Below are 26,141 nucleotides of genomic sequence, written 5' to 3'. Positions count from 1 at the left end.
TGTGGTTGCGGTCCGCTGCAACGGGGTCCCCGCAGCGTGCCACGCCGATGGCCGACCCATCGAACCAGGCAAGTGTCACTGGAATGCCGTAGAACACGAACAGGGGGAGGGAGGCCATACGGCGTCCAGTTTTTCCTTTTCTTTTTTTCCGTGGGCTGAGTCGGCGAGAGCCTGCGCCTCGACTGCGCGCCACTCCTTTTTCCAGTGAAAGTCTCTCCAATTCCTCGCCTCGTCGTCTCGGCCTGCGTAAGTCAAGATGCCGCGCCAAGAGGCCGGGCCCAGCCGGGCCGGGCGCACAATGTGGACCGCACTGAGTGGAACCACCACCTCCTTACCGGGCCAACTTTTGGAGCTCTAATTTTAAACTCAAACTCGGCGCCGCATACCTGGGCCACGCCGGTCGCTCATGGCACGCCGCCTCCTTCGCCCACGCCGGAGCAGCGTAGGCACGCAGAAAACGCGCCTCTCTCCCCGCCTTGATATTCTTCATTTGCTTTCATCGAGGGAAAAGATCAACACACTTCTGGCGCCGACTCGCCAAACAAGGCAGACTGTGCGCCAAGTCCCTTCTTTTCGTTCCTCCCAGCGCGTTGTCATTTTGGCGCTGTATCGCTGCGCTCTGCGTCTCTCGACTCGGCAGCCGTGCTCGGTAAACAAGGTGAAGGGACAATAAGTGGAGGGGGAAAAATTGCCGGATGATTCTGTCACTCTAGCGTGACGCAGATTGGCTTTGCGACGGTGGCTGTGGCGTGCTGGCGATGTGTTTGAACGAAGGAAGCTATTGAAGAGGTGGAGTGGGTTGTTATTTTTGCTGCCGTCAGTGCCACGCGACGACCAAAGCGGAAACCCCATCATCAGACGACCGCGGCTGTCAATAACGCCGCCCACAAAAAAAGGGACTGAAAAAGAAAAGAAACATCCAGGCCGTGTCACAAGTTTCTCCACTTTTTTAAAATGAGAAATAAACGGGCACTGGGGTCGGGAATCGAACCACTGAAGCCCGCCTTCACGACGACGCCGGAGCAATCCTATCCCCGGCCTGACCTAACTGCCTCGGAAGGAACGACTCCCTGACCGACTGAACAAATGGCCGGGGAGACAAAAGATAAAAATGATATCTTTACTGCGGCGAGTCGGGGAGCGCGGAAGCAGGCGGAAATCGGTGGCCGGCAAGGAAGGGGAGGCCAGTGGACGGACACGGACGTATTGGCCAGTATTAGCGAGCGTGATGGAGCGGCGGGTCGGCCGGGCAGCCGGGAGATGGGGTAGGTGTCTGGGGTGCGCGGTTCCGGTCAAGAAATGGCGAAGGCCTCGGCGAATCCAGCCGATATGGGGCACGCGCTTAAGAAGTAAAGGACGACTAGGTCAAGGGCCAGTGCGCTCCAAAGGCCCTGGAACACACCTTAAACGTCATCGCGACACAGCGACCGGCCAAAGTCAGCGCCTAGTCTGCTGTCGTGGCGAGTGAGTTGAGGTGCCTCGACGCCGAAGGTGCTGTTGGCGTGCGCGAAGTGCGCGTGCAGTGGGCGTGTCCGTTCCTGGGGCGCTGCGTGCACGGCCACAGCGTGCAGGGCGTGCAGCAGGCGTGCACATTCCTTGCGCGCCACACACACCGCGCCCCGCCACCCCGCCCCGGGAAACGCCTGCCTAGCCGACCTCATCCCTGGTATCCACTCACGACGAACATTAGCCCCACGCCACGCGCTTTGATACAGTGTCCGAAACCGGCCGGGAATCTCCTGGCCACGCGTCGCGTTGCAGCACCCTGTGTAGCTACCGTATGGACTGGCGTAGTCACGATGAAGCGTTAATAGGAACCAGGTGGCGCGGCCAGGCCCGGCTGGTGTTGCTTCCAATTCCCCGTGCGTCCTCATGAAATAAACGTCGATCCCACCGCACCGTGTAGTACAACGTCACGGCCCCTGCACCAGGCCCTGCACCAGGTACCGCGTGCTGCCGCCGCAGAGCCTCCTCCCCTCGCCGCCACTTCCTGCTGGTTGTTGCTGCGCGTCGCTGCGACCGCAACTTATGGCAGCACAGCCAGCGGCGCGTCTGGTGGCCGTGGCTACAATGGGCGTGCCTTGCCGTGCCTCGGGAGTGTCGAACGCCAGCGGCACGGCCTGGGCTGGCTTGGCCTGGGCACGGCCGGCTGAACAAAGAGACGATCCACCGCCAGAACAATGCCCACCCCGTCCCCCGTCCCAAAAGCCGCGACCGCGGTCGGGCCGGGCGGAGCGGGGCCAGGCGGGGCCTCGTTGTGTGACCACCAAGTCAGCCCCGCCCTGGCGCCGCCCGCCTCGGATCAGCCCCAACATGTGTTAGCGTTTTGACGTCGAGGCGAACGGGCTATGTTGTGCTGGAGTCACCCCAGTCCGTTCGCACTTCCGCGAGTGCGTTCTACAGCAGTGTGTGTGTGTGTGTGCTTCAGCCTGTTTTAGGGCCATGCTGAGTTTGCCGCCTCGAGGGACCGGTTATGTACGCCTGCTTAACTTTCAAGTCCGCAGCTTACTCAAATTCTGCCCCCTGTTTTCTCGCGTGTCTTTCTTCTCCCTCCCTCCTTCCCTCTTTTGGCTTTGTGTTCGCCGCGAGCAACGTTTCCCCCACACAGAGAAATAAAATAGTGGCTGGTTATGTTCGTTTATTTGGCGAGTCCGCCTCGTTACCGAAATAACTTTGAAATTGTTTTGTTTGTTTTCTCTGTGTGGGCGCCGCGTCCTTTGCGCCTTCATCTGTCCGCTAACAAACGCCGCGCTGACGGGCACCTCGCTGACGGCCACCTTGTTGGCGGCAAGGCGTCGGATGTCAATCATCCGCGTCGTGTCAAGGACCTGGCGGTCCAACTCGCGGTCACGATGACGCAACATGCCCCCCGAAGCCTGATATACACGACCCTCACAGATGACTTGGCGAAAAAAAAAGAACGAAAAAAGTGAAAGAGAAAAACGACGAAGGGTTCGGGCGGGCGATAAGGGTGTATTTTAGTCGGCAAACAAGGTCACCTTGCCACGCCGGGCCGCCACGCCGGGCCACCACGGCGTCGCGGTGTCGTGACTACTTCGCACTCCCCGCCGAGGCGCCCCGTTCAGGCACCGCGGGTCGCGCGGGTTGCTCCTGGCTGCCGACGCGTCACGTTCGTCAGCTGTAGTTCACCTGGTAGAGGAGAAACAGCAACGAAACGCCGTGCGAAGTGTCCGGCGAGCCGCGCTACTTCCTGCTGGCTACGCAAATCAATTTCCGACTTTATATTTCCGCGGCGTGTGGGTCGGCGGTCGGCCTCCAAAAAAAAAAAAAAAAAAAAAAAAAAAACAGGAAGATGGAAGAGCACCCCCAGCTCGGCCTGCTTGATGTGCTGCAACGCATCCGGCGGAAGAGCTTTCGGGCCGACGTGTAGCGCGCGGCCCTAGCGCCCGACGCCGCCCTTAGCAAGGCTATCTTCGTTTTCCCCCGCCTTTCCCCGGGGGTGCCATTCTTCATGTATACGATGGACCGTCGGAACACTTACCCGAGTCGTCATGCTTTTATGGCCGGTGGCAGAGCAGCCGAAGCAGACTGAGCAGCCCGAGCAGCCGGATGGATGCAGAGGGTGGCCGGCCCCGGCCACTCGCTCCTTACCTATGCGGGGGGCAACTCCGCATAAGTTGGACCCGCGCGGGAGAAACGGTGGTCCGAGGCAGCCCGCGTGCCACGCAGTCCGTCTCCCTCGCACTCGCAGGCCGCTCCACAGTGGTGCGAGTGAAACAGAGCGGCGAGGCTCGCACGTCCAAGTGTTGCCGTAATTGAATAATCAACTCGGCCGCGATGGGCGGGGAGCGTCCCCCGGGGACCACTCAGCTGCGGGATGCAGCCTCCTTGCCCATAAAAAGAATTGACACAAACGAGGCAAGGATCGCATCCCCTGCCCCTTTGCCCTTGCGATCTGATCGGGGACATGGCCCGCGATAAAAGGAAGGGCTGGAGAGGAGGGCAAGGCAGGGCACAGCGCAGCCAGTGTCGTGCTTCGGCCCTTCGGCCGTCTGGTCGGCCGGGTCATTTTCGAACGGCTCCTCCGGGGAGTCGTGGCGGCGCTGCTTTTACTGGCGATGCTCTGCTGCTAGTTGCGGGCGCCGCCGCGCCGACGCCGTGGCGCTGGCATCGCTGGCGTCGCCTCCACGACGCGCGTGATTGCGACGGCGGGAGCGGCGGGAGCGGCGGCAGCGCCCAGGGAACGCGTGGCGGCGGTGACATCGGAAAACACTCAGAGATCTCTTGCCGGCAGCGAGCCCTCGTCGAGGCGGACGAAGTGGCAGTCTCTCTGGGTGGGGCGGCGGGGTGTGAGGACGTCCCGCAAGATGACGGCGCCCTGCCCAGGCCGGGCCGCCTCCGCGATGACACGTGCCACACATACGCGGCGCACGCATCAGGAGAAGCGGCGCTTGCCTTCCGCGGACGAGAAGGCGATAAAAAGTGGGATAAAACCTGCGAGTCGGCCGAGGCAGGTCGAGGCCAATAGCAACAGCTGTGTCGTCAGGCATCTAGATGAAGTACCGCTGCCACCTGGACCCTCTGGCCGTGCGACGCACGGGCAGGGAAGCGAGGCGAGCAGCCTGCCGGTGCGTCGAATCAACAGGGAACCAGAAGAAAGAATGCCGACGGAAATGCTGTCTCTTCAAGTCAGGCACGAACCAGATGAAATTTCAGCGTGGCTTCACTTCAATTCTACCGAAGCCGACTGTGGCTCCGGACCAGAGGGTCTATGTCTATCAGCAGACAGCCCCGCGGGTACCGTACGGAGAGGGCGGTAGGGACAGCCATCCAGCAAGCCGGATTAGCCCTGGTTTCTTGTCTGCCGGGCCGTGAAGACTCGACGAAGCACAGCAGGCAGCGCCACCACTGCGAAGCGCCTGCAGCCAGCGGGGTAGGCCAGCCCGCCACGCACGCGTGTGTTGCGTGCCGCAGCCGGAGAAGGGGCTGTCTGATGCTGGCTGCCATCGGAGATTCGATTGATTCGCTTTCGGTCAGTTAAACTTGCGTGACTTGCTGTAGGGAGACCGGGGGGAGGGGGGCTTGGTGCGCGCTTAGCATTCATGCCGAGGAAAGTACGCGCAGACAGCAGCGAGGCGGGCGGGGCGCGGCGCTGGAGCACGTATTTAGTGCGGCCCTTTGCTAGTCAAAGTGGGTCTGACACTCTGCTGACATCGGTGCCACACAAGGGCGAGGCGGCGAGGCCGAGAGCGCGTCGAGGGCTGCGTGTTGCCGCTGCAGCGGTCTCGACCTCGCCCCTCCGCCCCGCGGCCCTGCGGTGGGGCCCTGCGGTGCAGAGTCCGCGAAAAACCTAAAAAGCTTGCCAGGCTTGCCACCAAAGGGCCCCGGAGCAGGGCGTCCTTCGAAGCGAGGCGCGAGGCAGTCCTCCATATTCATTCGTTCGTTTGCTCATTTACGTGCGCGGAAAGGCCGGGTGAAAAGGCTTTATCATCAACAGTGGCGAAACTGGAAAGACGAGGCCCCTTTCGCAAACGGCCTTCCGGCACTCTTTTCTCTCGCAAACCCTTGAGGTGTTCGCCTAGGTGATGCTGAGTACGTTTTTCGAACCTGTACGCCACCTCTCGAATGAAACTGTCCACTAGACGGTGTGTCCATAGCGGCCGACCTGCCCGGACCCGGACACGTCACAGCCAGCCTACACGTCACGCCACGCCAGCGCTCCATCCTGCCACTAATAGGAACCCCTCCCAGTGCCGGAGCCAAAGGCTTCCAGCCTTCCAGGGCCGATCTGCTGCTGCGCGCTGGCACGACGGTCCCTCGGGACAACTTGCGCTCCCTCTTCTCTCGCTCAAATCATTTCGCCTTTCTTTCCATGGAACGATCAGACAGCCGTTCCTATTGTTTTCTTAGCGGCGTTTCTTCGCCGGCTGGGAAATCAATTCGCGCCGATTGTCGACGAGCGGTTGGTCGCAGCCTGGAACAGCCGCGCAGGTGTTCTGCGGGACTGCTGGGTCTGCAGCTCGGAGCGTGCGCCCCGCTCGCTATATCCGGCGTATCTGGGCCACCGCCCGTCTTGGAATCCACCTAGCGGTTCACGTCGGCGTCGACGGGGACACTTAGTCGCCCCAATTCGCCAGGATACATAAATAGCCCTCCGGATGAAAATGAAATTGGACGGGCTGCCGTAACCGCCCCCACCCCCTTTCCCAATCTCACACCGCGAGTGGCGCGCCGTAGCGCTGCGAGCGAGGTTGTGGAACCGGTCCGTGTGAATGGGATTTGGCGTGAGTGATATACGGGACTCGCCGTAAATCGCCTTGTTTGCTTGGAAACATTTCCACGCATTTATACGCATTTTAGGCGTGGTTTCAATCTACCGCCAGCCGTGCCATCATAAAGCGGAGGTCCGGCGTTTGTCCTCGTGTCTGCCGTCGCTGCCGGTTCTCGGCTGTTTCCTGGGTGGGGTTGCGCTTCGGGTGGCTGGTGACGCCAGGTGTCGTTGATGGGACAATCCCACCTTTCCTGTGGTATCTGTGCTTTTCCTGGTCAAAAATCATCGCCTGCGAACCACACCTGAGATTCACACTTAAACAAAAATGATTGCGGCACTGCGAGCATTTCCCGGCACGGCGGGGCACGGCAGCCTCGCGGCGGCCTAGCTGCGCCGCAAGCTCCCTCATTCTTCGGGATATAAATCACACCTGGTCGGGCTCACGCGCGCACTGCCGTCGCAATGTTTCTTTTCCCCCTCTGTTTTGCAGTGTGTTTTGCAACAGGGGATTTATATTTTTCTCGGATCGGGCGGAAACGGACGACAGGGGGCAGCTGTTGGCGGTGAGGCCAACACGTAAATAACACTCCCGGCTTGTGCAGCGCGACCTTTGCCCACTTGGTGGCCTGTTGCGGCGTTGCGGTTGGGCACCGCCCCGTTTTTGTCGGTACACAATGCCGAACAGCGATTCAGAACCTCAGGACCTCGGGACCGGGCAATCGAGGCAGCGCTAGGTTTGTGTTGTTTAAATTTTTTTCGCAAGTTTTCTTATTTTTTTACGTGAGCGGAAAAGAAGCGTTTTCGCACGTATGAAAGTTACCCCCTGCGCGCTAAAGCCGACCGCCAAGTTTACGGTACTCCCCATCCCTCGCCCCCGATATGTTCACAGCAGTGTCATGAAATGAGTGAGTGTTTTTCACATCAGGCTGAAAACAACAAACAAAAACGAAAATAAAACCAATAACAAAAGCCAGGGAAGCCAACATGCGCATCGGGGGACGACGCCGCATCCATCATAAAACTCCGGTGATCAAAGTCAGCGTGGGTGTGGACACTGGGGCCCATGTTGATAAGATGACGAAGATAGAGCAGTGCGAGCGCGACGGACTTCATGAAATCAATTCTGGTCAACATTGGCCTCGGCCAGCCTCGGGCAGCGCAGTGCATATGGGGACGCTGCTACCGCCCCCCGGACTGCTTTATGGCCAACGCAGCACCCACTTTTTTCCAGCTTGCCCCCTTTCTCCCCCTGCTTGGCCGTTTGCTCCTTGCTATGGCCCTGTTTCCACCCTCGTTCGACCGCAGTATATCATTAAAGCGCAGCGCATCTGGATTTATTCCCTTGCATTTCCGTCGCGACCGCTCCATAACAAGGCCCCGCCACGCCCCGCCATCGGCACTGGCTCCGCTCCTCAGCCCGGGAGGCATGCGCTGCTGCGCTGCACGGCCCTTATCGTCACCCAGAGGAGACTAGGCCGGCTGCAAACAAACGCGTTATATTTTGTCTCGTCGCACTGCAGCATTTACCGCGCGATGCAAACAAAATGACTTGTGTGCTCATCTGCATTCGCCCGCCTGCTCCCCCTTGTATTATCTGTATGTGCGAGTGAGAGTGTGTGAGAGAGCCAGTGCCAGTGGGTGTTCGTGTGTGCCTGTGAGCTAGTGTGTGGGAGGAAGAGAGACCGTATACACGGACTGGCGTCCAGCTAGGCAATGTGCAAACAGACTCGGGGCAGGTTTCCGACAAGCCTGTCTATGTCTTGCGCGCCTACGCCCCCTGCTCCTGGTCATTATGAGACACCCTTCTCTCTCTGTCTCTCTCTCTCCACCGCACCGTAGCGCCCGTTATCACGGCTCTACGGGTCCCTACGGTGGGCGGCCCCCCACGAGGCCTGCGCGGGAGGGGGAGGGGTTCGGAGGCCGGGGATGCGTGACGGGGGGTCTATCCTGTCGAGGGCGTCCCATCGTACGGGAGGTTTGATTAGTGGAGGGGGGTCTAAACGACAAGCGTGGCCCAGTGGGGTCCTATGGGGCCCGTCGGGGCCGAGGGGGAGATGTTTGAACACGACGCAAACCGCTCAGCCCGCTCGGCCAGGACTGGACTGTGGTCTGCCGGCATCGACCCAAACGGACCCAAACACCGAACCAGGAACCGAATCCAAGCCGAAGGCAGCCGATTGGCAACGCTGGACATTTGCAGTTCGAAGGGGCGTGTGGTAAAGGGAGGCATTGGCGATCATGCTTGAATAGCTCAGCGGTACACCAAGTTCCCCATCTTTGTCTTATGTACTGCCTCGGGGCGCACCGCAGAACAAGCTGAGGCAATTTAGGTATTGAGTATGTACGGATGCGCCCGGAGCGACTCTGCTGCTACCCAGCTCTAATTGTACGTCGCTACGGATGGCACAGCCCACCTCACCCCCTGCCACCGCTCCCGCATACCGACGAATGCGCCCCGGGTGGCTCTGCGACTGTGTGTGTGTGTCTGTGCATGGCTTATCTCAACCCTTATCCGCCTTGTCAAGCTCGTCTCCCCCGTGAGGTACAGCTGTCAAGACACATCTCCTCGTCGTGCTATTACTTGCCTGCACTCCAGGGCCTTCTAGGCACAGAGGGGAATTGGTGGAGAGGGAGGGGTGTCGCGCGCTCGACGCTCAACAAGGCGATGGCCTTCCGGCTCCGCCTGGCTCGTCCAGGACGCACTTCGGTGCGTGAGCCGTCTTGACAATCAGTGTCACTCCCCCAGGAAGAGGCTCACTAACGGCGAGGCACTCTCACAGACGGGAATCTTGGGTTTGGATTCCTGGCTCTAGGCATGATAACAGTGTACCCGTCCGGCTGCTAGGGAACTCTTCTTGACTGCTCATTAGCCTCGGGCGGCCGAGCGAATCCATTCACGTTGGCGGGCTTAAGCATCAGCCGACCGCAAGTCTGCCCCCACCCCTCACCATGGCCGGTGCGGTACCCCATAAAAGCGCCCCGTCGCGCCCGCCAGGCGACCCGTCCGAGGGATTCCCCTTCCTCCTTGTCACGGACTCGCTCACTCCAGAACAGCAATTTGGTGATGGACGATTTGCATGGACGATGGCCGTCTAGGGTCGCGCGCCAAACGCCGGGTAAACAGCTCCGACGTGACCGAGTCCGTGACCGTGGTTGTGTGCGTGGGTCGGCGGGCCGCGGCAGAGAGGGCCGCCGCCTAGCGGCGGACTTTGGAAACACTTGACGGTGGACGCCTGAAGGGTAGGCTGCCGGGCTGCTTGGCCGCACAGCTGCGCAGCGGGACAGCCTATCCCGCCTTCCGCAGGCGCGCGGCCAAGACCCAAGGCGCGGCCGGTTGCCGCAGCGCCTCTTTTTCGGGCTGCTTCTAAACGAGTTGGTCGCTCTGTCTCCCTCGCACGCATGCAGTACGAGGCAGTTCGAAATCAGGCTACCGCACGCGGCGCACCTGGCCCCTGCGCTGTTTGCTCTTCCCCTCGGGCAGCCTTGCAAACTGCCCTCTCAAGTTTGGCGGCGGATTTGTGGCGATGCGGTGGCTGTTGCGCGAGGCGCCATGCAGGCACCATGCAAGGCATGCACGTGGGGATGACGGCGTCGTAAGGTGGCGGGCCGAATTGCCCACCTCACCCGATGCCGCCAGCTAGGGCTGCCTGCCTGGGCCGCCCGCACGGTACAGCCAGCAAGCACTCGCAGACCTAGCACTGAACGGCCGTTTGTTTTTGTGTGTTCGCAGGCGCCGTCATGGAGTCACACAACCCGTACTGGGAGCAGGCCTTCTCGCAGCCCTACTTCGACAACACGACCAGGAGGGACGTGACGACCACCGTGGGCCAGAGCGCCTACCTGCACTGCCGAGTGCGGAACCTGGGCGATAGAGCGGTACGCCAGAGAATCGCCATTTGCTTTCTGTCGAAAAAATGTGTCCGCTTGTGCAACTGATCGTAAACATCGGCCTGGCAGGTGTCATGGATCCGCAAGCGAGACCTGCACATCCTGACGGTGGGGCTGCAGACGTACACCAACGACCAGCGATTCCAGTCGCTCCACTCGGACGGCTCGGACGAGTGGACACTCAAGATCGGCTCACCGCAGCTGCGCGACTCGGGCACTTACGAGTGCCAGGTGTCAACGGAGCCCAAGATCTCGCTGTCCTTCCACATGAGTGTTGTGGGTAAGTCCTCCCTCTTTTTCTTCCAGCGGCCGTGGCGTTTAATCGCCCCAGCGTCTCGGGGCGCCAAAACGGCTTCGGCCGCGCCTCGCCCGGTCGTAAATACGCCGCGTCGGGAAGTGAACGCCAATAGTTTCAAGCGATGGCATACAATTGGCAGACAAAACAGGCCTGGCTGGCCCAGGCGCTGCTTCCACTGGCCAAGGCCTCGGCCTGGTCCTCCTCAAGTCAAAAGTGATTGGGCCGCTAAGCCCAGCCATTGAGAATGCCTGCGCGGCGGTCGAATCGGAGCGGGCACGCTGGGCGGGGCGAGGCGACGGGTACACACGCCTTAATTAAGGCCCTGCTGATGAGAAACATAAACTGTATGAAAGCGGCCCCGGGCCATTTGCTGTGCAGCGGACACGCCGAAAGTCACACAAACTCGCCGGTTCGGCGCGCGCTCGCTCCGCTCCGTCTCGTCCGGGCCCTGCTCCGCCCAGCTACTGCCTGCCCCGGCCTGCTCCGCCTCGGGCAGGCAAGTTTGTGACCCGGGGAAACTTGGAACGCATTTATCACTTACTTGCCGCCCCACCCCTCACCTTCCCCATCCCTCCGCGAGCATACGAGATGCGACCTTGAGCCACCTCAGGAAGCGTCATATATTTGTTGATATCAGCGAGAGGCGCTCCCACCAAGGGTGCAACGCGGGCCGTGAGCGCCGTAACCCGCGAAGCGGGCGTCGTGGTGCCGCGGTGCAGACAGAGCACTTGGCAGCCACACCGCCCGATAAGCCGACTAAATGCTTCGCCGGCTTTCATTTTGTCTCGGCTCCCGGCTCTCCTTGGGCTTGCCTTGGCCTAGCCGCGGTGGCGCGGGTACTGGAAACTTTTAAGGGGGTGCTGCCGCCAGCGCGCGCCACCACCGGGGAGCTCTTAAGGGGTTCGAGATACGCGCCGCGATGGCTGGCTGGCTACACGACGCCGGCGCCTAGCCGATATCCGGGCAGCGCGGCTGTCGTGGCGCAAAGAACGGATTCCCTTTTAAAGAGCCTTCACTTTACTCGGTGTTTCACGTTTCACCCGTCCGTCCGCCCCCTCGACGCACTGTGCAGCACAGCAGCGCTGCTTGCCCGTCGTCCTTTGTCCCAGAGTGCCGCCAGGCCGCCAGGCCTCCAGGCCACCAGAGTTGGCAAGTGTCGATAAATCGATACATCCCTTCAAGATGATCGCGGCGGGCATCTGCACGTAGGCGGGCCGCTGCCGGGTGCTTCTCCTCGCTCCGGACGAGCAGTGCGCTGTCCAGGCTGGAGGGGGAGGGGAAGGCGGGTCCCTGGAATACCAATAACTCTCCCCAAAGGGCTCGCCGACTGCATTGCAAAGCGAGAGGGGGTCCGGTCACCACGCCGCCGACCTTCACATCCGGCACCCCCTCCTCTTCCGGACGCCGCCCCCGAATCCCCCTCCCTCTCGACCTGCCACTAGCCTGTCACCCGTTGCCGTCAAGTAGTCCTCCGATTATTGGACTAACGCTTCGATTAGAGCGAGGCGGCGACAAAGTCAGGCGAGGCATTCGCTGTCACCGTCGTCTCGAGCGGCTTAAAGAAAAAGTTGAAACAAGTATGATGGAAAGAGAGACGGAAGCGCGAATGGAGGTCACGGTGCCGTGGTGCGCTGGTGGCCGTGCTGACTATCACCGAGGCCGGCCTTCACCCTTGCTGATGTCCGGGACGTCCTGGCCTTCCTGCTGGGCGCCGCCTCGCTGGGCGCCGCCTCGCTGCCGGCCCTGCCGATGGCATGCAGATCACGGACGCGGCCAGCATTGATAGTAGCTACTTGGCCAAGCTAGCGCGCAGCGTGCTTCAGCGGCCAACACGCCACTAATTCTCGGCCCGGCCTCGGTCCCGGCCTCGGTCCCGGACCCGACCTCGGCCCCGCCAAGAGTGTGCTGCTTGCCTTTGCACTCCATTACGGCGTCGGTATTATGCGGACCGGGCCGTGCCGAGCCCAGCCAGTCTATTATTCCCGCGTCGCGCCGCGTAGCACACCTTCCGCGCGACATTCGCCCGCCTGATTGTCGTCGAGGGCCGCGCCAATTCCAATCGCGTTGCCCCTTTATTCCGAGGGGGAGGGGCTGAATCGTTCTTCAGGGTTTGGCCCGAGGATACTCAGGCGCTAACGAACGGCCAGTGGACGCGCGTTGGATGCGCGCCCCGGGCTCTCAAAACTCGCTGGAGGCAGCCCTGCGCGGACCCTGCCTGGACTGCCGCCGGGGCCGCCAAGGCACAGTGGGGGCCGTCGGCGCGAGGCAGGGCCTTCACAGCGATCTCGCAGTTCGAGCACCAATAATCAGCTTACTCGGGGCGGGGCTCGTCGCGCGGGGTTGGAGCGCTATTGTATGCCGCCCGTCCGGCCCCGCCGTGCCCGCTGGCGCCCAGACTGCAGTCGTATTCGGTCCACATTAAAACACGATTCGTTGCGCAGAGAGAGGTAGCGAACTCGACGCTGTCCGTTTGGCTGCGAATGCGCTTCGATGACGCGCAACAGTGGCAGCCTTTTGTGCGGGGTGCTGAATAAAAGACGGGGTGGCAGGGCGCTGACGTCGAAGCCAACGGGACCGTCATCGTATCCTGCCTTATTAAAGAGTGCTTCTGTTTCTCGTTTTGCAGTGTCCAAGGCGGCCATTCTGGGCAACCCGGAGCTGTTCCTGAAGAGCGGCTCCGACATCAACCTAACGTGCCAGGTGGTGGCCACGCCGGACCCGCCCTCCTTCATCTACTGGTACCGCGGGCCAAACGTGGTGAACTACTCGCAGCGCGGCGGCATCTCGGTGGTCACGGACAAGCAGACGCGCACCTCCACGCTGCTCATCGCGCGCGCGCAGCCCGAGGACTCGGGCAACTACACGTGCTCACCGTCGTCCTCAGACCCCGCCAGCGTGCTGGTGCACGTGCTGAACGGTGCGTGTCACTGCGCGGCTCATTCCGCTGTCCACGCCAGACTCGCGTTAATTTATTAATTTCGCTTCCTGTTGCAGGCGAGCACCCCGCGGCCATGCAGCACGGCAACAGCAGCAGTGGAGCGACGCCCCCCGCGGCTACGGAGGCTCTGATCCTGGTCGTGTGCCACCTGGTGTGGACTCTGGCCCACGGCCGCGCCCACGGCCGCGCGCAGGACGTCGTCCACCGGTGATGAACATGCCGGCAGGCCGGGAGGGCCGCGGGCCTGTGAGTCGACGGCGTGGACCCGGTCAGCCGCCCTCCAACCCGCCGGGACGTGGACTCAGTGCGCGCCGTCCCGGACGTGGACCCGGACGGCAGTGTCTGTTTGAGTGGACTTGTGTCGACAGCGCTGAGTCTATGAAGCTGAACACTGTGGCACTTCCTTATCTAAAATGATTTCTGTGATCCTCGATTAATGTTGTAGGTGTGTATGAGTGTGTAAGAGAGAAGAGAGCTTGTTTGTGAGTGAGGGTGTGAGTGCGCGAGCGTGTAGAAAAAAATGAACTGTGTTTTCCCTCGACGATTCGATGGAGAGTACTGTTATTTTGGGAAGGTATAAGAATGTGATAGTTGTTAAATTACTTGTACATTTTAGTCAAATGCTCCTAATTATGAGTTTGCGGTGCAACAATTGTAATTTAAGGCGCGGAAACGAAATTCCTTGTGTATTGATTTTAAACTTCACATACGATTCAAAGTTTTAGACATAAAGAATGGCAATATAAGCACGCGTCATCGCGCGCTCGGTGCAGTATGTTCCAGGTGAGATGTCTGACAGTGTTACCGTGTTGCAATATCTTTGGTTTTGGAAAACCGTCTGCGGTATTGTTCTTCATAGTCAATGTGAGTTGCCTAAATTTGTCACCCTTTGAGTTGTTTAGTGGTTTCCTTATAATTTATGATCGACCCAGCGCATATCTGTTTCTGTTCTCCCATAAAAATGCTGACAGTTTGTCCATTTTTAAACTATCTATCAGGCCGACTCAAAAGAAATCGGTGACTGTCACCTAGTTGATTCGGATACACGACAAATCTACGATTGACATTGTGTGCCCAAGATATTACAATGGAAATTGTTTTATGGCTGTTCCTTTTGTTAACTATGTAGCTGTGTGTTGAGGAAACAGAAACTCGGCCCTCAAATTTAGCACCATGTTCAAACACAAAACGAGTCAACGTTTGAGCTGTTCATCTCCCGAGATTCAACAAAAAAAACGATGGCTGGGCACTGTGCATCATTCCCATTGCCTAATTTATGTAGACCGAATAGCCACTGTGTAATAATTGTCTCTTTAAGGCGGGTGTATTTGTAACTGCACTCTCTGTCAATATTGTAAATAAACAGAAAAATATTTATATTATTGTGTAGAGAGGAATGAATGGGAACATGGAATGCTTCGTATCAACCTAGCCTGCCAGTCCTCACACCTCCAATGAGGTGGTCTGCGGAGACAGTTGTGCTGATAAATTACTTGAGTTATGTACAAAAATTGCAATGTGTTTTGTAACCACTGTAAATAAAACGCCTACCCGCTAACCACATTGCTTCATTTCACCACAGAACCAAGATAACATAAGGCTCCTTTTTTCAACTGGAATGCCTAACTAATTCTATATTAAACAGAAATAAATACTGGCGCGGTGAAAAACGCTTTCAAACGAATATTGTTCGTCGTCATGCAGCTGCTTCCGGGACTTGCCTCGACGAAACTCACTATAGTCCGCTCGGACAGTCATGCATGTAACGCACAGAGCGCCGTGCCTAGGTGGACTGCCAACAGCACCCACGTCGCTCTTTGCCTCTCTCGAAACTTTACGTCACGCTCCGTGAGTGAGAGAGATAGGGCGAAGAGCCGCCACCCTGTCCTCATGGCGGCAGGGCTGTCCAGCGAGAGGTGCTTCTTCTCTTCACGCGCGCCTGCGCTTCAATGGAAAGACATTGGTTCGGCGCGTCCGCACGGTCCACACCGCCACACCCCGCGTTGCCAACTCCAAGTCACCCCTCCCCTTTCGGCCACGCCACGCCACATACAATATCTTGCCGGAGCGCTGCGGGGCTGGGAGAAATTAGAAACGTGTGAGAGATAGCGCAGGGCACGCTGGCCCCGGTTACAAACACTGGGCCCTGGAATGGGGGTGGGGGGTTATAGGTTGAAAGAGACGGGCAGGGCACGCTGGACGCCCCGCCGCCCCCACCGCCCATCCACGGTTCCGGGCCATTCAAGTCCTCCCCGTCCCGCCGAAGCACACCGAAGCCCGCCGCACTGTTGGCGCTCTCGGAGAAAAGGGTGGCCGTCGTCGTCCCCGCCGTCACTTCCCACTATTCTCACTTCGGAGGCACTTCCTCACTCTTCCTTTCCCCTTTTTGTGCGTGTTTGTGTCCAGTTGGCATTCCGCGGACCGCTGCGCCGGGCCGGGCCACGCCGGTCTGCGCTGCTTTCAGCAAACTATTGGGGCGGCATTTATCTCCCCCATTCGCCGCATTCCGGCCGTCGCGCCGTCCTGGGCTGCAGCCCGCGTAGCGCTGTCGCCGTCGCACTCACGGGGGCACCAAGGCCCGAAAAGGGAGCGAGAGAGACAGAGCAACGGAGCGACTTTTCGGCACCGCTCGGCCCGCCGGGTCCCCGCGAGGAGCGAGGTCTTGTGTCCCCAAACTTATAGAGGTCGAATCCGCGGAGCGCGACACCTCGTGAATTTGGCGTTTATAATTGGCACACATTCTGACCGCCGGCAGCGAAACACACACACACACACACACACACACACACACACACACACACACACACACACCTTTTGTCTTCCAATGAAGCCAATCACCGGTGCTGGCAGCATGTCTCTCTCGTGTGCTCCAGCCCCCATCCATTACCCGCACTGGAACTAAAGCGTGATAAGCTTGGAAGAATCCGATGAAATGGTGGTGGGGGGCATTGAGGCCATAACTTGGGCATTCTTCGGCAGCGGCCCGCCCCACCCAGGCCCGCCGTCGCTGTCGTCGCCTCACCGCGAACCGCGAGAGAGGGAGAGGGAGCGGGAGAAGCAGCGAGAGAGGGAAAGAGAGGGTCGCGCGGATCAGTGAGGAATCGCTCCCGCGCCATTATTGACGATATTAGTTGTGGCCGGAGGGAGAGGGGGTGCGGGCGTATTACACTGGCATGTCCGCGTCCGCGCGCCCCGTGCGGACGGGTGCTCCTGAAAATGAAAAGGAACATTCTTTGCCACTGAATAGCACGAAAAAAAGGGCCACGGGACAACATTCAGTACAGGAAGGAGACATGGTCGTTCCTTTCGGGGTTGTTTGTAAGGAAGGAGCATTCCAGGCAGCACTACCGCCGTTGGAGTGCGCAGGTACCCCAGGTACTCCGGGTAGCCAAGCAGCGGGACAGGCCGACGCCACGTCTATCCGGCACGACCTTGAAGGCTGGAGCAGTTGCACCTCTCGGTCCCGGCAAACGCGCGCGCTTCTCGGGGTGGAGAAAAAGGAACAGAAAAGACAAGGAAAACAAGAAGGAAAAGAAGACGAAAGGAAAGGAAGGCCACAGCGAAATGAGGAGTGATTAACAGCGAGTGTAATCTGGACAGGTGCAAGATAAGGGCAGGGGGGGGGGGGGGGCGAAGGTCAGAAGGCCGAATTAGGGAGCAGAGGGTGGGGGGCTCAGCGGGGGGCTTCTAAATTATGTGGACACACGCTGGGATTGTGACGGAGCTGTGTGGACGGCACACCGGTGGCCGGCTGCCCCGCCCCCGCTTTTATCATATCCAACTGGCGCACCCACCTCGCCCTGCCCCGAGCACCGCGCCCCAGGCCCGCGGCGCGACCCCGTTGCGCCGCAGGTACGTCGGGAACACACACGACTTTGTTCTGAGGAACGTGTGCAGGCGGGGCGAGGCACTCATCGAATATCTTTGCGCGGCAGGAGGAGTCCCGTCTTGAAAGAGCACACGGCAAAAGATGTTTCCTGGTTTTCCCATGCAGCCTGCAGTAAAGACATAGGTGGTTTCCGGAGAGAGTCCGACTGTCCGGCCAAACTAGATGGGGCGTCAGTCGCAAAGTTTCCAACAAAGTCGCGGTGGCGGTCTCGGCCTTGGGAGAGCCGGTCAGTGGGCCCAGCAGCCCCTGCAGCCCTCGGAGACCCATGGCCGGGGGCGCCGGGGGCGGGGAAGGTGGGGTTACGCAACACGCCGACAATTTCCATACTGGCCGCCACTTGACTCACCGCACCCACCTTGCTCATCCCCGCTCCACCCCGCCCTTTTCAATTAACCGAGTTTACTCCATTCGGGCCGCCGAATCGGCCGGGCCTGCTGTCGGGAGGAATCGAGTGGAAAGAGCGAGTCGAAAACACGCGCCAAGGCCAGCATCCTGTTTACTTTCCGCTTTCGGCCGTATTAGTTCTATTGCCGCCGCCCCGCTGGGCGGGCCAATGGTCGCGGCCGAGCTGCGTGGAAAGCCTTAACAGCGTGAAAAGCACGGACAGCGCAAAGATTTTGAAAGCGAGTTAAGTGTGGAAAGTGATTTAAGTGTGGGAAGCTGTGTGGAAAGCGCAGAAATCGGAAAGCTTTTTAAAGCGCGTTGGAAAGAAAGTTAAGTATAGGAAGTGGTTTAGGTGTCAAAAGCGATTTAAGTGCGGAAAGCGACGTGGAAAGCGCGGAAAGCGTGCAAAGCGGCGGGCGTCGCGTGACCAGGCACGGCGCATGCGCTGGAAGCCTAGCCGGGAAGTCGGCTGCAAAGCTCATGAAAGATGCAGCGCCGTGCCGCGGCGTGCCGAACGCCAAACGCGCATGGTCAGGTCATGGCGCCACGGCCGGACGAATGTTGAAATTTTATGGGCACGGAGTGGAGCTCGCTTTTACGGCGGCGCATCGTAAAGATTTTGAGTAGCAGTATCAAGGTGTGGGCGGACGCAGGCAACCCAGCCGCCGGGACGCACGGGGTGCGCTTCTCCACTTCAACCGAGCCCCCTCGGATTCAAAACGGTTCACCCACGCCGCGCCACGGTCGCCCCAGGCCTGACACACTGACCTTCGCCACGCGGGCCGCTGCTGCCTGTTCCTGACGCAGCGCACACTTTCATTGCGCTTCTCTTGTAACTCTGCGCGTGCGTGTATGTGTGTGTTGGTGTATGGCATGTAGGTGTGTACGCGGTACTGGGGTGCGCTTCCGCACGTCTGCTCGTCTAGTTGCGTGGTTTGGCGGCGGCGTTCCTGATGAGTGTGCACGTGTCCAATAAGGTGTTAGAGTGCGCACGTGTGTGTGTCGGCGCGTGTCGGGGTGTGCGTGAGGGAGCGGCGGTGTGCTCTGTGAGCCGCGATGTGCCGGTTCGGGGGTCCACGCGCGCTGCTTGCTGGTTAGGGACGCAAGGAGGGAAGGCCAGGCGAATGTGCTCGGAGGAACGTGTAATCGATGTGTGACTGTGACGCGCGGTGTGACGGCCGCGTCACGCTCACGGCACCGTCACGTCGCCACACAGTGATACCCAGCCGCGCGTGTGAGCGGCAAGGCGGCGGCGAGGCCCGCCAAGACTGGGACCGCTCGGCACGTGGCGTGGCTGGGCACGGCCCGGAAATAGCGGAAGCCACAGCAGCCCCAGTTCGTTTAACTTCAACTTGGTAATAACGTGTTTCACGTCGGGCGGCGCGGTGCGGCCCGGCGTGGCCCGGCGCGGTGACAGGTACGGTAATCGAAAGGCAAGCCGCATCACAAGGGCGGAAGGTGTTTTTTCTGGCCCAGATAAGTTTGTCCCCCTTTCGTAATTTTTGAGGACCACGTCGAGGAAGCCAAGCTGGACCTGGAACCCTTCGCCGGGTGGCCGGGCCACATATTGGAGAAAGACGTTCACCACACAACGCCGCCTTGTTTACCCGCCCCAAGCGGCTTACTGAGTTTCCACTCTTGCGATATAAGTTTGAGTTGCTGATCTCGAGTCAAACAAAGACTCCCCCGCCAGCACGGCCCGGACTCCTTTATACAGAAGGATGTCTGCAACCGATCCCCGGCCGAGCTGTGCTTTCGTCGCACTGCCTCTCTCACTCTCCTGGGGCGTCCCTTTGAGGTGTGAGGGAGACAGGAGAATCGGCCCGGGCCGAGATTGGAGATGCAGGCAAAAGGGCATCAGCATTGCGCTTTACGGGTCGGGGGGACGGCTGGCGTGGCCACGGCCTGCCACGGCCGCAAGGTAGGCACGGTCTCCTTTGCCTGCACGCCACCCCGCCGGGTCCCGCCCCATCCCCATTCCTGGCAGCGGCACCATTTCCTCCAGCCCGATGGGCCAGGATCCGTATCCGAGGGGGAGGGGCACTGCTCCCGGTAGAGCAATTCTGATGCTCGCCATACAGAGTGGCGGGGCGGGGAGGGGGCGGGGTAAGTTTGGAGTGAGAGTGGGGTAAGGGAGGGGTAAGGGCGCAGGGCGGTGTGCAGGAGCCGCAAAGCGCTACAGATCACACGTCCTTCCGAATCGGTGCACTCGAAACTCGTAATCCTCCGGCACCGCAAGCGCCCAGCTCCCCGCCCAGCGCCCCGCCACTGCTCATGCAGTGCCCGGGCTGCGGCCGCTGCACTCTTTCGCGCGCCTCGCCACGGGTCTGCAGCAACGACGGCGCCGTTCGGACTGAGCGCTTGCTTCCCGGTACTGCCTTCAGGAACGTTGTCTCGGACTATTTCCTGTTTTTGTGCGTTTATCCTGAGAACAAGGCGTCGGCGTGGCCCGAAGGCCCGATGCCCCGCACTCTGGAGGCGGCCTGCTCCGTCTCGGCCGCCAATGCGCTGCTGTCATCCCCGACCGCCCGGTCAGCAGAACTGCAGCCGCCGTCAGCCGTGTAACTGGCCGTGACGTACTCGGACGTGCAGCAACGGCACGCTGCTGGATTTCGGGGCCGACGGGATGCGCCGAGCCCCGGTTTGCTTTGCGTCGCCGAGGTCTCCGTGTCTGCCAGGCTCCGTGGTATGAATCAGGAGGGCCAAACACGGAGCCCTGCGCGGCGCCGCCTCGAGGAAGCGGCGCTGGGCCGCGCTGGCGGCGAAGGAGAAGGGTACGTTTGACGGAAAGGGAAATCAAGGTAGGGGCGGGGTGAGGTCCCCTCCCCCGGAGTGATCCCTTCATTGCAGAGCCACTGTGGCCACACACAATACCGGGCTGCCGTGGGCTGCCGGTACCCACGGGGACAAAAGGGGGCTCATGGCGGCGCTCTGCCCCCCTCGCACCCCACCCCTTTCCCCCTTTCCCCTCTACCGTCCCTCCGTCGCGAACCGCCCAAACAGGGTTGCGCTCATAACATAGGAAAAGTGGCCGGCGAGTTCCAACTGCAGACTTATTACAAGAGTCGATTTCTTCGCTCGCTCTCTCTCTCTCCCTCTCTCTCTCTCTCTCTTCTCTCTCTCTCTCTCTCTCTCTCTCTCTCTCTCTCCCTCTCTCTCGCTTTTACGGGGCGTCCCGTATGGGAGCGAGAGATGGGAGCAGCAGGCGGCGGCGGGCGGAGGAGGTGACTGTTTTGCAAACACTGCGAGGTTTGGAAAGGCGAACTTTGCGGAGTGCGATACGTGCGGTTGGTATCACAGCGAGCTGAAACAATATCGAAAATATGTTCAATGGTCAGGAGCGTCTTCGGCAGCTCAGACTATATAGCGCGTGGACTGCAAACGTGTCTACGTAAATATTAAAAGTAAGAGACCTGAGGTAAACAAAAGGAGTTCGCGGGAGAAAAAAAAACAGGGGAAAAGCTTTCCGAGCTACGAAAATTCTCAGCAAAAAATTACGTTTCTAAATAGATTAAAAAAAAAAACTTTTCAATCACGTTTAGAGTGAAAATTTGATTTTCCATTTGCGTGGCGTATTATTGGAAGGAATACCCCCTAGTCTTGGCAAAACCATTAATAACGAAACGGGAGAGTGGTGGAGGACAATTTGGCCGTCAGGAGCGCTTTGGAAACAATCAGCGGAGAACACTGAAGACCAGAGACGGGCGGACAGAGCCATTGTGAAGCCGCGACCGTCCTCGTCGCGCGGCGCGTTCCTTCGCGCGGCGCGGCCGACCGGCGTAAGACGCGCCGTAGATCGGTCGTTACCATGCTCGGCTTGTCAGGGTGGGCGGCGTGGCGACGCCACCAGAAAACAATGCAGAAAGTAAAAGTATCGCGGTGGAATATGGACCGTGCGCCGCGAGAGTTTAGCAGAAAGAGACGGCTTACGCCGACACCCTGGGGAGGTGGCGGGCCCGGCGGAGGGAGGGGGAAGGGGGCGCCCGTAGGAAAGCGAGGAATTCGGCGTTGATAAATGCGTCTCGCGGGGCAGCGCGGGGCCGCGGGAAAGAAGAACGGATGGCCAGGGATGAAGGAACGGAGGGAGGAAATGGAAACAAAGAGAACTAACGAAAATTGGCCAGAAATATAACCACTTTGTTCTGCACCATGAAGGGAAGCAGTGATGTCCGACGGTAGCAACGCGCGCATGAAAAAAAAATCAGCGTATCATTGTTGTACCTTTAAAAAGTCCGACATCGATAATCGATAGTAGAAGTGCGGCAACTGCGTCAATCCTTGGTCAATCCCTTCCTTGGATGCCGGACACGGAGGCCTCGAGCCTCTTCATCGCAACGACCCCGCGGGGTTGATAGTAATGACCTGTAACTGACCACGAGGCCGTTCAGGATCCAGGCCTTCTAGCCTCCAGGCCGTTGCGTTCCCCCCTCCCCATCTCGCCCCATTTTGGCACTCGCAGTCCGCCCCGTGATTTACACGGCCGCAATCAGTGGACTGTGATTTTTATGTGCGGATTTTCGGGCTCCGCCGGCGGCCCTCTCACTCACACCTCTATCTTCCGCGCGCGCGGGGCTCGCCCCGTCTCACTCACACCTCTATCTTCCGTGCCTTAAATCAATCGCCGTCATACATCACACTATCTTGGAGGGGTGAGCCAGCCGGCCAGCAGGAGCGCCGCCATGCCGCACAGCGCAGCAGCGGGGCTCCAAGGGCGCCGATCAAATGGACAAAAAATTAGCCACGGCCTGTGGGCCGCGCCACCTCGTAATCCCTCGACAACGTGGCCTCCCTAGGGCGTGAGCGTGGCGGTGGTCGCGGCGGGAGACGCTCGATGACACTGGGGCATACACAAGAAAGTGCTTTCTGCCAGTGGAGCGAGTGGAACCAGCACTCTTCATCATTCCCCGTCGCGGCGCCAACCCGTCCGTCTGCGCGTCTGCGGGTTGTCCCCCGTGATTTTCTTCAGTCGCCCGCCTCCCTCACAGTAATTTTTCTTTTCTCCCGCCTTTTGTGGGGAGGTCTCCATTTCCTCACGTCATTTCCAGCACTCAAAACAAAGCCGCGTCGGCTCTGTCTAACAAGGGTGAAATATAAAACCAAAGGTTTCGCCCTGAAAATGCAGCCGTGCTGTTCTCGTTTGACCCAGCCGTGTTGGATTGGCGAACACCGTGGGGGGCAGTTCCAAGGTGATTTGTTTCCCCCGTGTCCTCGCAGTCAAACACAGAGTGGATCCCCCGAGCACGTGGTGCTGAAGCTCGACTGGAGCCCAACTGAAGGCCGAATGGAGGCCGAATGGAGGCGTACTGCTGAGACCCGGGCAGGTGCTGGCTCGGTGGCCGCCGCGACAGACTTGCATCGGAAGCCATTGACATCCACTGGTCGCAACTTGAAAGCGCCCTGAGTGCCTCACTGCCCATGGCACTGCCCACGCCCACACACTCTCCAACTTCTGACGTCACACCTCGCTCGGGTTCGATTCCCCACGGCGACCTTTCTATTTTTTTCGGTCCAGCCTCGTGTACAGGGGCGTTGGCTTTTCAGTGAAGAGAGTTGAGTCCTAACCCCTCCCGTCGGTCCCATCGGTACCACCACCACTATTGCTCCATCAAGCTCGGAACAAAAACCTAGAAAGTCCACGCGCAAGATTTTGGCAAAACGTGTTCGTTCCGTGTATAGTGGTGGACGCACATCGCGCGCATCAAACTGCATGCGTGTGGCACAACTGCATCGTAAAGCACACGTCACATATCACGCCGCGCAATGACCAGCGTCACACACACACACACACACACACACACACACACACGCACACAGAGTCGGCATGCGTTTGTGACGCCCTCTCGCATAGTGGAATTCTGAGTAGGCTCATTGTTAACACTGGCGCTGCAGCGGCCGTTGCATTACAACCGAATGCATGCATTCGAAAATACAATACATTTGGAAAGAGTTTGATGAATTGCTGTTGTAATAAGGCCAAGCAGGGTCCAGAGGCTTCGCGTTTAGAACCTTACGAGGAATTTTCAACATAGCATGCAAGGTACAAACTACTATTTATGTGAGGAATAACTGGTAAAAAGCGGCATTTTCATTATAAGCACATGTAGTGTGGTCAAAATACATTGTTCTGACTAGCTACTTTTCTTTGTAAGATCTTAAGTGGCTTGTCAGGTTTTCAGAGTGCTCTCACATGATTCCCCTCTCATAAACCGCCACACGACGCGGACGAACGGAAAAAAATATCAGTGCAGCTTACATTTTTTCACGCTGAGCGACAGTTCACGCACACAAACACACACACACACACACACACACGCACAAACGCACAAACGCCGAGCGCAGTGAAGCGGAGTCCCCAGACACGGTGCACGGCGCGGCACGGCAAAGCACTTTGCGAGAGGGAGTGAAAATTAGCCACCGTGCCAACAGAACGCCACGACGTGGGCCCCCACACTGCGACACACACACACACACACACACACAGAGTAGCCGTTCATTAACCCTTCGCTATACATTTTACTGCAGCGGCACTGCACGTCGAGTGGGTGGCCACACTGTCGTCTGCACGCAGTCCACACGGAGTCCACACGTAGTCCACACGGAGGGCGCGGAAGGGCTGCGAGGGCATTTCCCCGGCATCTCCACTTGACTTCCTAACTACGTGACTAACACATTTCATACACCTGCACCGCCAACACAAACTCGGCCTGACCCGACCCTCCGCCGCCGCCACTGCCGCGCGCCCTTCAGGGCCAGGGCCTTCAGGGGCCTTCAGGGCCAGGGCTAACTTGCAAGCACCACATTACTCCAATCACAACGGCCGCCCCGCCACCAGGCTTGCCACCAGGCTTGCCACCACCACGCCAACTCCAACCTGACGCCGTAACTGTCTCAACGCGCCCCACCTGCCTCGCCGCCTGCAGACTGATTCGAAGAGTCGTTTTCGTCGCTCTGTCCTTCTCGCAGCTAGAAGGGACGCCCAATGAGCGCGAGAGAGACAGAGCGACGAGAACGACTCTCGAAATCAGTCTGCTGCTGACTGTAGACCCTTCAAAACCACCGAGCGGCGACGCCGACCATTCCGACCAGTCCGACGGGGCGAAGGGGTGACCCTCGAACTGGATTGCAAAGTCCACACGCTGGCCGGCCTGACCTAGAGTGATCTGGAGGGAGGGCACGTGAACTACTGACGCGGACCAAGGAGTAGAGTTAGTTGGTACTCCTTCGATCGTTCAAAAAGGTTCAATTAATTACTCATGGTACTTGAAAATTGGTACTTACCTCAAAAAATACCAGGAGGTACTCGAAAAATTGTCGAATGGTACTTGACAACTGTTACTTACCTCAAAAAAATATCAAATGGTACTTGAAAAATTTGCCAAGTGGTACTTGAAAATTGGCACTTACCTCAAAAAACACCAAATGGTACTTGAAAATTTGTACTTACCCTACTTACCTCAAAAACACCAAATGGTACTTGAAAATTTGTGAAGTAAGTTTAGTCCCATTTAGTTGACGGCAGGTTCCCAGCGTTCCTCGCTAGGTTTACGCTTTGCACAGCTTGGTCGGGCGCGGTTGCTTCCGTGAGGTTGGCAGAGAGCAGCCTCCCTGGAGGGCCGCGTGGCCCACCCGATTCTCCGCGAGATGAACCGAGGGACGCCCACCTCCGCGAGGAAGGACCACTGTATGCAACCGGTGCAGCACATCGCCGGAGCCACTACACTGACCTCAAATGAGTCAGTGAGTGACGACGCATGACAAAAGCTGTGACTAATTGCCGGACCGTTGAGTCACGGTAACGGTGACGTCGGGTCGGGGCCGGGGACGTGACCGCCGTGACGGCTTTAGACGCGGCGCCGCGACCTACACTAGCAAACAGAGTGACGGCGTCATAATGCCGACAGACGATGACATCGCGCATCGCTTTCACGCAAAACGAGCTCGAATAAACGGAATGGCCAGAGCGAATGTGACTCATGTACGGCACGACGCTGTAAAAATAGACAGACGGCCGCGCCAGTGGAGTCAATACGGCGGCCAGCGCCCGTCTGCTCGTCGCGGCGTCTTGGCGCCGGATCATCTATTTGCATGTGCGCTCGTCAATACTGGTCTGCGCCACGACGCGGCCGACACGTTTACAGACCGATCGTTTCACGAAGTGTGCTAATAGTCTCGACCTTGGAGATGCGAGCCGCGCGTTCGAAGCGCCGAGTGCATGCGGGGAAAAAAGGAAACGCCCAACGCGCAATTTCTCATCATTGCCGGGCAGCCTTGTGGTGTTTGGGGACCTGGTGGCCGCGTATTGTCGCGTCGCCGGCAGCTTGCCGTGATGGATGGCTGCGATATGGATGAGGCGCACGCACACACACATGCACACACACACGCACACACACACACACACACTGCTCGGACCTACAGACGAATGGACGGCGCCGGCCGAAGACTGTGGTCCGGGCGGCCTTCCCGATTGCCGCGCCGCACCGCGCCGCACCCCGCGTCGATGGCGTCACCGCGA

General features: G+C 59.1%; 1 protein-coding gene across 1 annotated transcript in view; it reads left to right on the top strand.

Annotated features, from left to right (window-relative positions):
* LOC117654128 (limbic system-associated membrane protein-like) overlaps positions 1-14,914 on the top strand; it is a 119,262-nt gene extending 104,348 nt beyond the window's left edge. Inside the window, exons 2-5 of the mRNA XM_034400324.1 lie at positions 9,963-10,108; positions 10,190-10,400; positions 13,045-13,335; positions 13,413-14,914. Of these exons, the coding sequence (XP_034256215.1) occupies positions 9,963-10,108; positions 10,190-10,400; positions 13,045-13,335; positions 13,413-13,567 (803 nt within the window). The 3' untranslated portion in view covers positions 13,568-14,914. The remainder of the gene's footprint in view (positions 1-9,962; positions 10,109-10,189; positions 10,401-13,044; positions 13,336-13,412) is intronic.
* The last annotated feature ends 11,227 nt before the right edge of the window (positions 14,915-26,141 follow it).

Source organism: Thrips palmi, unplaced genomic scaffold, assembly GCF_012932325.1.
Source record: "Thrips palmi isolate BJ-2018 unplaced genomic scaffold, TpBJ-2018v1 HiC_scaffold_10, whole genome shotgun sequence".
NCBI lineage: Eukaryota > Metazoa > Arthropoda > Insecta > Thysanoptera > Thripidae > Thrips > Thrips palmi.
This window is presented reverse-complemented; position numbering and strand designations above follow the sequence as displayed.